This window comes from Grus americana, chromosome 5 (assembly GCF_028858705.1).
Source record: "Grus americana isolate bGruAme1 chromosome 5, bGruAme1.mat, whole genome shotgun sequence".
Classification (NCBI taxonomy): Eukaryota; Metazoa; Chordata; class Aves; order Gruiformes; family Gruidae; genus Grus; species Grus americana.
The window spans coordinates 66,656,425-66,669,628 of NC_072856.1; the positions used below are offsets into that span (position 1 = coordinate 66,656,425).

The 13,204-nt window shown below is 54.5% G+C and overlaps 1 protein-coding gene across 2 annotated transcripts in view; it reads right to left on the reverse strand.

Annotated features, from left to right (window-relative positions):
* Nucleotides 1-12,649: 12,649 nt before the first annotated feature.
* The window catches only part of SAMD4A (sterile alpha motif domain containing 4A), a 107,387-nt gene continuing 106,832 nt past the window's right edge, over nt 12,650-13,204 (reverse strand). For both annotated transcript variants that reach the window (XM_054827856.1, XM_054827854.1), the window contains one exon: nt 12,650-12,868. In XM_054827856.1, coding sequence (XP_054683831.1) covers nt 12,840-12,868 — 29 coding nt within the window. In that variant the 3' untranslated portion in view covers nt 12,650-12,839. The remainder of the gene's footprint in view (nt 12,869-13,204) is intronic.

Consider the following 13,204-nt stretch of genomic DNA (forward strand, 5'->3'; position numbering starts at 1 on the left):
TGGGTGGGGGTGGTTGTTTCTGTGCTCGCAGGTGCTCTGAGCCTGTGCTGAGATGATGGGTCGCTCTTCTGGGACAGTGGTTGATGAGTCCCTGTCTGTTGACTGGGCAGCAAAAAACTCCCGAGATGTGGTGTCACCTTATTCTTACTGGTCCTCGGTGCCAGAGGAATCGACATCAGGGTGGGGAAGGTGGAAGCAGTGGTCCCTTTGGAGTGGCTGTTGCATGCATCGAGGCTCATGGGGGCTTATGGTCCTCTTGTGCGCTGCTAAAGCTGTTCTGGCTGCCTCGTTGCACTTTATTGAGGAAATACCTGGTTCCTGGCCAAATGTTCAAATCACCTGAACAGATATATGGTAGCAGCAGACGTGATGCAGCTGAAGTCTTGGTTGGGTCACCCCACTGTGTACCGTGCGTAATGATGAGCTCAGCCTGTGCCAGCAGAAGCTCTGCTGCTTCTCAAGGGTGGGGAGGCTGCCTTGGAGACACTGCCTCCCTGCTGCCCTCCCAGGATGCAGATTCTGCTGAGATTCAGGGGAAAAACCCCAGAATTTACAGCTCCCAGACTCCTGGGGAGCATTGTAGCCAAAGCTTTGCCAGCGGGCAGCAGAGGCAAGGGGGACTGCCCGGGCTGCGTGTGCCTGTGCTTGTACATCCGTGGGCAGCGTACAGCACCCCGGGTCACTGGAAGGAAAGCAGGCTGTGCCTGCATGCCCCAGGGAAGTCTCTCTGTCGCCCTTTCACGCTTGATGTTTGCTCTTCTATATTGCCAGGCAGTTTCAAGGGGCAGGCAGTGTCTGTGCTGTGGTTGGAGCCGACTGCATCGACAGATGAGTGTGACCTGTAAGCTGCCAACCTCTGTGTTGGCCCAGGCTTTTCTGCTGCCTGGATAAGAAAAGGAGGGGGGGAAAAAACATTAAATACCTGTATGAAAATTAATTCTATCCCAGCCTAAACCAGCACAGCTCCTTTAATGTCTTGCCTACTTCTCTGTGCTGGAGCACAAGATAAACCGGGCCAGGGTGGGGGGAAAAGCAAGTAAAGGTTTTGGGCTGCATGCAGGGATGGGGCATCGACTAGTACAGCATGGCTTTGTGGGCGAACGCTGTGGCACTCAGAAATGGAGAAGAAATAATGACCGAAAGCCCCCTCCAGCCCATCGTGGGTTGTTTTTTTTCCAAATGGTCTGTCCTATTTGGAAAGAACCCTCCTGGGAAGCCCCAGGAGCATTGTCGAGAATTGTCTTTGTCGCGAAGCTGAGTTACTTCTGTGTTTCCCACGGCTGTATGTTAAAGCTGGTGATTGTGGTGGAAAAGGCCTTGTTTGTCAAAACAGGCACTTCTGCAAGAGATTTTCTATTCCCTGCCTTTTTTTTTTTTTTTAGGTGTGGGATTGGGAAGGAGCCTCCCTGGTTTTATGATCCTGGGAAAATCTGTTTTCATTGGGGTGAAAAAAATATTCAGCCTGAAAGTGTTTACAGCTCAAAAAAACCCCAGAAGAGAGTGATAACCAAATCTGTAAAAGAACCAAAAGCTGTGATTAAGGTGACATCCTCCTGTCCCTAACCTACTGCATCTCCCAAGATCCCACCTGCTTTAGCACGTGCTCCGTTCGTTCCCTGATACCCTCCAGTATTATGTGTAGCTTCTCAGTGTTTTCTTCTCAAGAGTCCCCCACATAAGCAGCTTCTCTGTGTTTTTATCTGTCACTGTGGTTCACTTCTGGGTGTCTCTCATCACCTCCCACACACGTGCTGTGGAGCGACTGGTCAGCGAGTCCCTGGCCTGTGCCCATCCAGGTCCTGGGCACAGGCTCTTTGGTCCTCTCCCCTTGTGTTCCTCCTCTAGGTGCAGGTCTATGCTTTGGTTTGAGCAATTTTTCACAGCTAGGAGCCCCAGGAGGTGGCTAGTCCTTCTACTCTCACAGTGTGAAGAAGTGGCCTTGGTTCCCTGGCGCTGGGGTTTGAATTACCTGCAGAGGCCTGGCTGGTTGGTCACTTGCTCTTGCTCCCCGATGTGGGAGCTTGTTGGAGATAGGGATACCTCTCCTGGAAACCCTGTGTAGACATCTCCTGTCCGTTGCCCGTGGCTGGACCTCATGGCATCTTCAGGCTCCCAAGGCCACTGTAAATTTTTATGTTCTCTACCACAAAGCACAAGTCCCAAAGCTTGTTCCTCAAAGCACCCTCTTTGGTACAAGATTCTGCTGCTGGTCATCAAGATCAGTCAGGTAGGTGGTGAATCCTGCTGCCCAAAGCCAGGAGAGCTGCCCACCCAACCCAACCTGCCCCCAAGGGAGCTCATGGAAATATGGCCAGCCTTGTGTTAGGTCTTTGAGAGGGAGGGCTGAGGAACCTGGGCAGTACCAGCTACCTGGGGACCCCCGACAGACGGCTAGCCTGCAGCTCTGGGTGTTCGGCAGCGGGGAGCTGCAAGCTGGAGTAGCACTGGTGTGTCCATCGGTGTGTATGGGTGGGTGGCTGTTGTCCACGTCTCACCTGGGCTGAGTACCTCTCAGCTCTTGTGGGGCAGCATCAGAAGAGGTCTGCCTTTCCTTGGGTGTTTTACCCAGGAGATCCCAAAACAGGCTCTTTCTAGCCACAAATCTGCCTTCTGAGTGGCTGCAGCCGAGGGCTCTGCTCATCCTGGAGGCTTTCTGCAGCCATCGCGACATCCAGCAGCTCATGGTTGCTTAATGAGCTCAAATTGTTCCTTACCTGGCCTCTGGTTTCTGCCCCTGCTCTCTAGGAGAGGGTCGTGAGTGTTGGGGAAGAGCCCCCAGCCAGCCGTGCCCTTTGTGCTCGGGTTGAGCCCTTCCGCTGGACCCCTGGAAATAACCTCTAGGCAAAGCTCTGCCTTCCGGCTGTGGTTAAAGTAGGAGTCATGATTTAGCGGTCAAGAAGATATAAACCATTAAAGCTCTTTTCAATAAGTCTTGGGCTGGGCTGTTAAGAGGGACAGCAAATAAATCACAGTATTCAAAGCAATTTTGCTAAAATACCCAAAGAATATCATCATGAGGAATTTTTTAACAACTTTGTATTGTGTTTTTGGCGTTGGAGCTTTGCAGGGGTGATTTTGGCAGAGTTACCTCTCTATTTGCTCTGCTGCTCCGTACCGAGATTGCAGCAGTAAAAGCAAAGGTTAAAAATCCACCACGAGAAGTGGCTGAGCCATTTTAAAAGCGCTAAGGCAAACCACAGCGGTGCTGCCTTTGCCTGGGGTGTACGAATACCACCAAGGGGGCAATTCCTGGGTGGGTTCCCACCACCCAACCTTCACACGTGACCTGGGGAACCCTTTACCGGGTGCTATGGGAGGGAGCTCATGTCTCGGGTCCGTCCTGCCCTGGCCGTATGTGCCCGTCCACCCCCTCAGCATCCCGCTGTTCCCCTAGAGAAGCTGTATCTCACCCTACAGCTTTAACTCCCTTGTGCCCGCGCGGCCACGCACCGATCTGCCGGAGAGCTGCCGGAGCGCGTGGAGGAGGTGACTTCCATGGCTCTGGCCAGGACGTGCTGCAGCGCATCGACGCATAGGAAAAAGGCAAAAATTGTTTCCTGTATAAATGATGTTATCAGCATCCAGCATTAGTGACGTTATCACCAGCAGATTAGCCAACAAATGACTGGTGGGAGGGGTATCTTTACGGTAAAACAAATGGTAAATTTGGTTTTACCTATTATTTTTATCTACTACAGGGAGGAAGGGATCATCCTTCCAGTGTGTTTTCTGCTCTAGCCAGAAATATTGCAAATCATGTGGCCCGTAGATACGTTAATTATCAGAAAACAAAAACCATCTGCCCCATTAGCGTCGCCTTCGTAACGTCCCTGCGGGATACATTTAGGATCTCTGTTTTTTAAAGTCGTGCGGGGCCACAGCCCTTAACGCTGTGGAAACGCTTCCTATGGGACCCGAATCCACGCAGCTGGAGGAGAGAAAGAGAAGGATGGGAAAGGTTTTTGTAGGGAAGCGGCAGCGGGAGTGATAGCTGGCAGGGGGTTGGCAAAGGTCCTGGCTCCGACCGGGTGATGCTCAGGGTCAGTGATGCTGCAAGAGGGGAGAGAGGGCCAGGCTGGGTCCCAGCCTCCGCACCGCCTGCCCGGGGACGCACAGTCTGTGGCTCCCTCTGCTGAGCCCGGCCCCGAGCTCTGCTCGCCGCAGGAGAGGAGCCAGAGCTTCATGGAGGCTGGAAATGCTTTTTGGGGAGGCCTGGCGGAGGGGTGGCGGGGGGGGGTGTCACGCCGATGCCAGGCTGGGTGCAGGGGAGGGCAAGAGAGAGGCGCCCAGTCCCTCCGCTGCATCCCGCTGCTGGGTGATGCTGCCTGGGGGAGTGAATGCCCACCCGCTGCCTCGTCACAGGGATGGACGGGGATTTTTTTTTGTCAAAAAGCAGGGGCTAACCTGCCAGGATGATATGGGGGGTTTTTAGTATTATTTAAAATTGGCCAAAAATCTATTTCCTGTAGAAAAGCGGGAATTCTGGCTGAGCTGGGCAATTTCTCCTCTGACCAGGCTTAGTTTTCTTAGAGAAAAGAGGGGAAAAACCCCACTGCTTTCTTCTTCCAGGCACCTGCAGGCAGTAAGGACCGCTCCGCTGCCGGCCCCGGCTCTGCCTGTGCTGGGTTTGGGCTCTTTCCTCAGCAGGGGCAAAGCTGTGGTCTGTCTGCCTGGGACTGCTCCCTTCAGGGGTGCCGACAGCTCCACGGCAGCCGACGTGGTTCTGAGACCCTCTCCCCCCAAATTGCAGAGGGATGGGTGCTGTTGCTAGACTCATCTAAGCATCCATCACCAGGCACCTTGCTGGGAGATGGAGAGAGGTGGCCTCGTCTTCCGAAGGCTGCAAACTCCGCCCATGTTGACGTGTATAGATCTATAGATATCTGGTATCTGCTCTGATCCCATCCCTGGGGACGCGGGGATCACTCAGCCCTGCTGCTTCCACCACCCCCCCCGTGAGCGATGCCGCTGCCCCAAGGTGCCCGTGCCAGGCGTGCGTTGCCGAGCTATTTGCAGATCCCAATTAAAAATAGCTCCCCGGCAGCAGCGCCGCCGAGCCCCGCGGTGAATTCACTCCCGAAAAGTGCTGTCGAGCATCTGCCTCTGCTGCAGCTGAACGGGGTCAGTCCATTTGCACGAACAACCGGCCCCTCGCAGCCTGCGGTTCGGATGCATCAGCTCTAGGAATATTTTCCTCCCCGGCAGCTGCGTGGCATCGCTTGCCGCTCCCGAGGGAGCGACAGAGGCCACGCCGAGCAAAATAGTCACGCTGCTGGTGGGTTGCCAGCCCAGGGCTGCGAGGAGCAGCGCGGCGGTGGCAATTTGGTATGTTCCAGGAGAAGGTCCCTGGCTGGCAGGGACCACCATCCCTGGATGGACCACCATCCAGCCTCTCCTGCGCAGCCTCACCGACAGACTCGGGGAATTAATTATTCCGTGAACTCAAGGAGCACTTCTGGTAAAGCCCTCTCCATCTTGATTAAAAACTTTCCTGTAATGGGAAATCCCTGCCTACCGCCGCCGATAAATCGTTCCCCTGACTATTCCCCTCGCTGTTAAATATGAGGCATTTGTACCCGCGCCGGGAGCCCGGGGTTGGGCCCAAGGGACAGGAGCATCCCTGGGAGGGTGCACCTGGGTGGCTGCGCCGGCTCCCAGGGCTGGGGCTGCTTCTCCATCAGAAGACGTAGGAGATGTAGAAAAGACCCCGTTAACAAGATAACCTGGGGGTGCCCCACACCTGCTGGGGATGCTGTGGAAACCCGGACAGCCCAGCAGCTGCTCAAGCAGCGGGCACCGGCTCCTGCCATTGCTCCCAGCCGGCCGTGGGCTGCAGCCTCCGCCGGGCAGGAGAACGGGAGCCCGACTGCCCCGGGGCTGGATGGGGCTCAAGCGTGGCGTAATCCGGGAGCACCAGTTGGTAAAGCCTTTAGTCACTGGTACTGACTCATCCAACGGCTCCTGACAGCACGGAAATGTTGGGGTTTTGGTTTTTTTGTTTTTTTTTTTCCTCTTGGTTTTCCTTTTTTAAGCCTCTTTCCAGTTCACCCGTCAGCAGGACCCGCAGACTCTCCCTGACCACGCGGCTGCTGCGGACTTTCCTTGGAGCCTTTTCAGCCCCTCCAGCTCCAGTTTTCCATCCCAGGGATTTTTGCTTTTTCCTTTCCCTTTTCATTTTCTATTAGTGCAACAAACGCGTGCTTTGAGAGCCGGACGGCAGGCGCACGTACGTGGAAAGGCAAACTGTTTATGGAAGGAACCGGGATTTCTCTGGGGCTTAGGTAATGCTTTTCTGAGCCGCCTTGGGAGGGCTGATGCACGGTGGGTGCAGGGAGCCGTTGTGGATGCGGGTGCTCTCCTGGGGAGGGTAATCCGGGTGGGACGGAACACCGTAACGAATCTTCCCCTGCTTGGGTGGCCCTGCACATGATGATTGGGACCATCTTCAAATAGAAGGGGTTTGAGGACATGTTTTTGGGGTGCTTGGTCTCATCGGTGTTTGGGGAGCTTGCTAGGAGCCTCTTCTAAGGAGAAGCAGCAGATGAGGCTTTCAAGCAACTTGAAGAAACCCCGTGTTTGCAAGTTCTGCGCATCATGGGGGACATTAGCCACCCCGATGCCTGCTGGAGGGACACCGCAGCCAGGGCCATGCCACCCAGGAGGTCTCTGGAGGGCACCCATGATGTTGTCCTGACACAGGAAAGCGAGGGGAGATGCTTTGCCACACCTCATGCTTGCAACTCAGGAAGGACTGGTGGGCAACGTGAAGGTCAGGGGCAGCGCTGGATGCCCAAGGAGCTCCTGACACGACTCAGACATTAAAAGGAAGCACACAAGAGCTGGAGGCAGGGGCCCTGGGAGAAGCATAGGGACACTGTGTGGGCATCAGGGATGGGGCTTGGAAGGCCAAAGCTCACCTGGAGCTGGATCTGGTGAGAGATGAGGACACGCACAAGTCCATGGGGCCTGATGGGACGCACCCATGGGTGCTGCGGGAGCCACTGCAAGGCCACTGTTAGTGATCTTGAAAAGGGCATGGTGCTCGGGGAGGTTTCTGAGGACTGGAAGAGAGCAAAAGGCACTCCTTCCCTCAAGAAGGAGGCTCGGCAGAGCTGCAGGCCAGTCAGCTTCACCTCCATCCCCGTGAAGGTGGTGGAGCAACTAGGTTTGGACACCATTTCCAGACACCTGAAGGACAAGAAGGTGACGGGGAGCAGCCAGCGTGGCTTCACACAGGGAACATGTGCCCATCTAGCCTTCTGCGGTGTGGCGAGCGGCCCAGTGGAGGAGGGCAGAGCAGTGGGTGCTTTATCTTGACTTCAGTGAAGCTTTTGGCGCTGTCTCCCACAACAGCGTCACAGACAAGCTGAAGAAGTACAGGCTGGATGAGCTGACATTGATGTAGGTTGAAAACTGGCTGACTGGCCAGGCTCAGAGGGCTGGGTTCACTGGTGCAAAGGCCAGCTGGAGACTGGTCACTAGTGGTGTACCCCGGAGGTCAATAATGGGGCCAACTACTCTTTAACCTCATCATTAATGTCCTGAACATTGGCACAGGTTGCCCAGAGAAGCTGTGGCTGCCCCTGGCTCCCTGGCAGTGGTCAAGGCCAGGTTGGATGGGGCTTTGGGCAACCTGGGCTAGTGGAGGGTGTCCCTGCCCATGGCAGGGGGGTGGGACTGGATGGGCTTTGAGGTCCCTTCCCACCCAAACCATTCTATGAGTATATAATACAAAACTGGGAGCAGTGGCTGACACACCAGAGGGTCGTGCTGCCGTTCAGAGGGACCTGGACAGGCTGAAGAAATGAACTGAGAGGAAACCTCCTGAAGTTCAGCAAGGGGCCCAAGTCCTGCCCCTGGGGAGGGATAACCCCACGCACCAGTGCACACTGGGGGCCAACCGGGTGGAAAGGAGCTTTGCAGAGAAGAACCTGGGACTCCTGGTGGACACCAACCTGACCACGAGCCAGCAACCCACCCTCACAGCAAAGGTGGCCACCAGCATGCTGGGCTGCATTAAGAAGACCATCTCCAGCAGGTGGAGGGGGGGGTGTGATCCTGCCCCTCCGCTCAGCACTGGTGAGACACATCTGGCGTACTGGGCCAGTGCTGAGCTCCCCAGTACAGGAGGGACAGGGACATGGGAGTGCGGGCAATGGCCAGGCTGTTAATTTAGAGCTTGGACTGGTTGAGAAGAGCCTGCAGGAGCTGGGCTTGGTCAGCCTGGAGAAGTGGAGGCTCAGGAGGATGTGTCTGATGGGGTGGGGGGGGACATAAAAAAGAGCTACAAGAGGCAATGGCCACAAGCTGAAATACAGGAAATTCCATTTAAATATCAGAAAAAGGCTTTTTTTTTTTTTTTTTTTAACCATAAGTGTGGTCTAACCCTGCACCAGGCTGCCCGGTGGGGTTGTGCAGCCACCACCCCTGGGGGCACCAACTCCCTCCTGCCCTCGGCATCCTGCTCTCGCTGCCCCTGCGCTGAGCAGGGGGTGGGATGGGGCGATCTGGTGTGTGTGGGGGGGTGTCCCTGCCAGCTGCAGCCAGCACCAGCCCGCGCAGAGCCCAGAGCTGAGAAAATACAGAAAAACCCGGGCCAGAAGTCACGGTCCTGCCCTCGGCACGTCCCGCGGCCGAGCGCCCGTGGCGAGCGGCAGCGCTGGCCCAGAGCATCCTTCCCTGCCCGCTCCGGCCCAAGGCGGGTCTGAAATTTGCAGATTTTAAGCCCAGAACCAACCCAGCCTTAAAACCCGACCCAAACGCCTCCACGCGCACGCTGAGGCTCTCGGCCAAGCCGACTCCTCCGCATGCCTCCGCAGCCTCAGCTCCGGCCTCCGAGCTGTTCCAGTCCCAAATCCCGCTGATTTCAAAAAGAAAAATCTCCTATCAAAACAGCTCCCGGGGCGCAGGCGTCCCGAAGGGACAGAGAAGCGGCTGCGTGGGGAATGCCGGGGATTTGTAAGCACCGAACTCCTGCCACGGGCTTTACAGAAAGATGCTGAACCCTCTGCAGAACCACGGAACTCCTCCTCCCCTCTCTTCCCACCGGGCTGGCCATTTCTTTTCTTTTCTTTTTTTTTTTTTTAAAAAGCATCAGGCCATCTGCCAAAAAAGAGCGTAAATAAGGAGGCGCCACACCCCGGTGTTACAAAACCTTGTATTAATCATCTCCCTTCACTTTCAATATAACGTTGATATGAAATATAGCCATGATTCCTAGTTACATGGGAGGAAATGAGTAATAAATACATTGGAGCAAGGTGAAATCACGAGGGCGTTTCACTGGGAACGACATTTGAAAACTGTACACTTGCAAAGACCGGCATCTCCAAACATTAGTATTTCTTTATATCGGGAAGCTTTTACATGTAACAAACATGCTATTTCCATATATGACCAAAAAAAACCCAAACAAAAAACAAACCCCAAAAAACCCCAAATTATTTTTTTTTTTAAAAATATGCATTGCTCGGCAACATTAACTAGGCAAAAATAGTTCTTTGTGCACTAACTTTGTACAGAAAAACCAGGACTAAAGGCATGCATGTACAATAAAAGGCTGCCCGGGAACGGCATGCAACAGAAGAGAGTTCAAAGCTTTTTAAAGTAAGCTTACAATATGCATAAATACAGAAGGGTTATATATATTAATAAGGGAGGAAGTATTCTGTTTAACATTATTAACATTCCTGTTTTTTTTTTTTTTTTTTTGTTTTCTTCCTATTCCTCCCAGAGGAATACACATTCACCTTTAAGTAAAGATAAAGGAATACAAAAAATAAAACTCACTTTGCAAACTCTGATGACTCGTATAAAATCAACTTTAGTGTTATCGTCGCTGTGTGCAAATTATAGACGTCTGCAGGACCCACTTTCCATCAGGCACATTCAGAAAGCCAAACCTGGGGCACGGCCGCACCCCGACATGGAGAAAGGTGACAACAGAAATAGTTTCCCTAAGTGCTGACCAAACTCGAGCTTCGCTCCGCGCCGCTCGCGGGCGTAAATCACAGTTTTGGATTTTTTCCTGCTGGATGCTGGCCGGGCTCGACCCGCCCCTTCCCAATTTTTGAATGAGCTGAGCAAGCCAAGGCAAAGCCCAGCTCAAGTCCAGTCGAGCTCAGGGCTTGTCCCCGGGGAGCGGGGGGGACACCTCGAAAGAAAAGGGGTATTTTATTTATTTTTTTTCTCCCTGGGTGTCGCAGCCGCGGGGAGCATCCGCCGGACCCAAGGACACTTGGGCGCTGAGCTGGCTGGCCTCCCCCGCCGCAGCCGGGGACGGCTCAGGGGAACAGCACCAGTAAAAGGTCCCCGGCGGGCGCTGGGGGGGCCGGGGGGGGCTGTCTCTGGGAGAGCGGGGAGGGGGAGATGCCCACCCGACGCCGAGGGTCCCCGCGGCGGCGGCATCTCCCTCGCCACGACGCGCGCGTGGTACAAAACAGTTGCACGTGGGGTGAACGGGTGAATACAAAAAAGAAAGGCACTGCCGCTTTATTACTAAAGATTTGACTTCACAGCCTCACTCATGCAACTGTTGTGGTATTTTTTTTTTCTTTTTTTCTTTTTATAAATAATTTTTATTTTCTTTTAGGATTCGAGGTTTGGATTTTTTTTTTCCTTTTTTTTTTTTTTTTTTTAAACTTCTTTCTCTGGAGCTCTGCTGCCTGCACTCAGCACAGGCACCCCAGAGCCAGGCAGGACTTCCCGAACGCAACTGAAGCCACTTTTTTTCTTTTACTTAAAAAAAAAAAAAACAAACCAAGAAACAGCAAACACAACTAAGTCGTTATTAACCTATACACTGTCAATGGAAAATAAGCTTTTTTTTTTTTGAACAAAAGGAAAAAAAAACAATTGTATTATTTGGTGGTTGTTAATAACAGACATATTATCATGGTTACCAGCCATAGCGAGTTAATAGGTAATATATCCAAAATAATATCTCTTAACAATCAGATAACCTCTGTTTCTATAGTCAGCGAAGGAATAAATAGAATTTCAGCTCCGTAAATACATTTGAGCCTTCCCCAAGGAAAGCTCCTGCTACGGGCGGTTCTGGTCACACCTCGGTTTCGTACAACCTGGGGGTGCTCGGGGGGTGACCCAGGTCCCCAGCATCGGCCGGCGCCTGCGGCTCAACCCCCCCCCCCCCCACGCCCCCGGCCCCCGCTTCGCCTTCACCTCCTCACACCTCTTCCCAACCTCCCTCGCTTTCGGGTTTTCGCTTCTCCGCTCCCCCGCCTCCTCGTACCCTCCCCCCCGCCATCTCATGCCTGTCGGGAAGCAGGACACCAAGGAACAGCAAACATAAAATGTTGCATTTGGCACTTTTTTTGCTTTTTTTTTTTTTCCTTTTTAGAAAACAACTTCAAAACGCTGCACGGCAAACGGATTCACACATCTCCCATCCCTGCCGGCCCAGCCGATGCTCCGGGGCTCCCTTAGCCCCCAGCCCTGCTCCGGCCGGTCCCAGCACCCTCCGCTGCGCATCGGTGCTCACGGCCAAGTCGATTTTTTGGAAATATTGCTGCAACCCCCCCCCATGGCTTCGGGAATTAATTTTAAATGTATTATTATTCCATCAGAGGACCAGGAGCAGCATCAGCGGGAGCAAAGCCGTCGCTACGCCGAGCATCGCTGCGGGCACCGATGGCTTTGCTGGCCCCGATCTCGCTTTGAGCACGGGCTGGAGCAGTGCCGCGTCACATTTATCTGTTTAACGCCCTGGCACCAAATTTCGTTCCCCATTATAAAAAGCAAAGCAGCGGCGGGCGAGGGGGCAGCCGAGCCACCGCCGGCCATGTCTTTTCTTTGGCACGTGTTTAACGCCAAGAAAATGGGGCTGTGAAGCAGCATTTCGGTACCCTCTGGGGCCTGGGTTTTATTTGGCTAAAGAAAAACGCACGCTCGCTCCCAAGCCGCCGTCATCCCTCACCGGCCGCCCCAGGGCTGGAAAAGCCCCTCAGGCGGGACGTGGGCAGGCTGGGGGAGATGTGTAAAGCCAGGATGCAGCACCTTCCCGGTACCCGTGCAGGCAAGGCAAGAGACGGGGACACTCACCCAGTGTCCCCCCCAATTCGCTGACATCCCCCGGGACCCTCCGCCAGGTGAGACGCCCCCACACCCCCCGGCTCCATCCCCGTACCCCACGTCAGGGTCACGGGGATGGGGGGGGGGGGGGGCGACCCTGCGCCCGCCGACCCTCCGCCTCTGCCGCCCTGTGCACAACACTGCCTCGAAACTGTGGATGCTCTTGGCTAAACTGAAAGGAAATTTTGGGGTTATTTTTGTTTTTTGAAAAAAAAAAAAAAAAATAAATCTGGGCTCGCCAGGCCAGTCCATGCCTGACACAGCGAAACTCAAGGGACGGGACCACCGGCCCCGAAGCCCCCGGCGGGACAGGCAAATCCTCCCCGAAGGGTTTTTGGTCACACACTCCCGCACAATATTCGATATTCATTTGTATCCTCATCCAGAAACAGGGTTTGCCCACGGTGCTCTGGTGAACCCTCCGTTGTCAGCACTCTCCTGCCGCGTTTCCCGTCCCCCCAGTTCCCCCCCCCATGCTTTTTCATCATTGTCATTGATTTTTTTTTTTTTTTGCCATTTCCCCCCCCCCCAGCATGGATGTAATAAATGACAACACAAATTCCAAGTCTAATGATATGTTCACAAGGACAATCTACACATTCACAAAATTAAAACAGGAGAGAGAGAAAGAGGAGAGGAGAGAGAGGAGAAAGGATGCAAGCTATCGCTGAGGCTCCCTGCAAGCCCCGACCTCGCCGCTGGACCTGCAGCAGTTGTTCTCCCGGCCAGCGTCCCCGTCGCGACGCCTTCTAGATCGTGGAGGTTCGGTCGACACCATCTGCAAGCGGGAAAGGAGAGTGAGGAGCAGCCCCGGCGAGCAGCCGCTCATGGTAACCCCCCTGCCCTGCGCCGGGGGAGATGGACCCCCCCCAGAGCAGCCCCAACCCACAGCCCCTGCGCCACCCCCACCCACCCATCTCCCCGAGGGGGTGCAAAGGGTTTTGGGCTGTCAGCACTCTGCCGGCATCTCCGTGCCACCGACCGTCCCTGCCCCGTGGCAGCCCCCCCGCCTCCCCCAGTTGCTGTCCCAGCACTGGTCCAGGCCTCCTGCCACGTCCCCACGTCCCCCTTCCCAGGAGCAGAGGAGCTTTCAGGGCAGCACGGACTCGCCGCA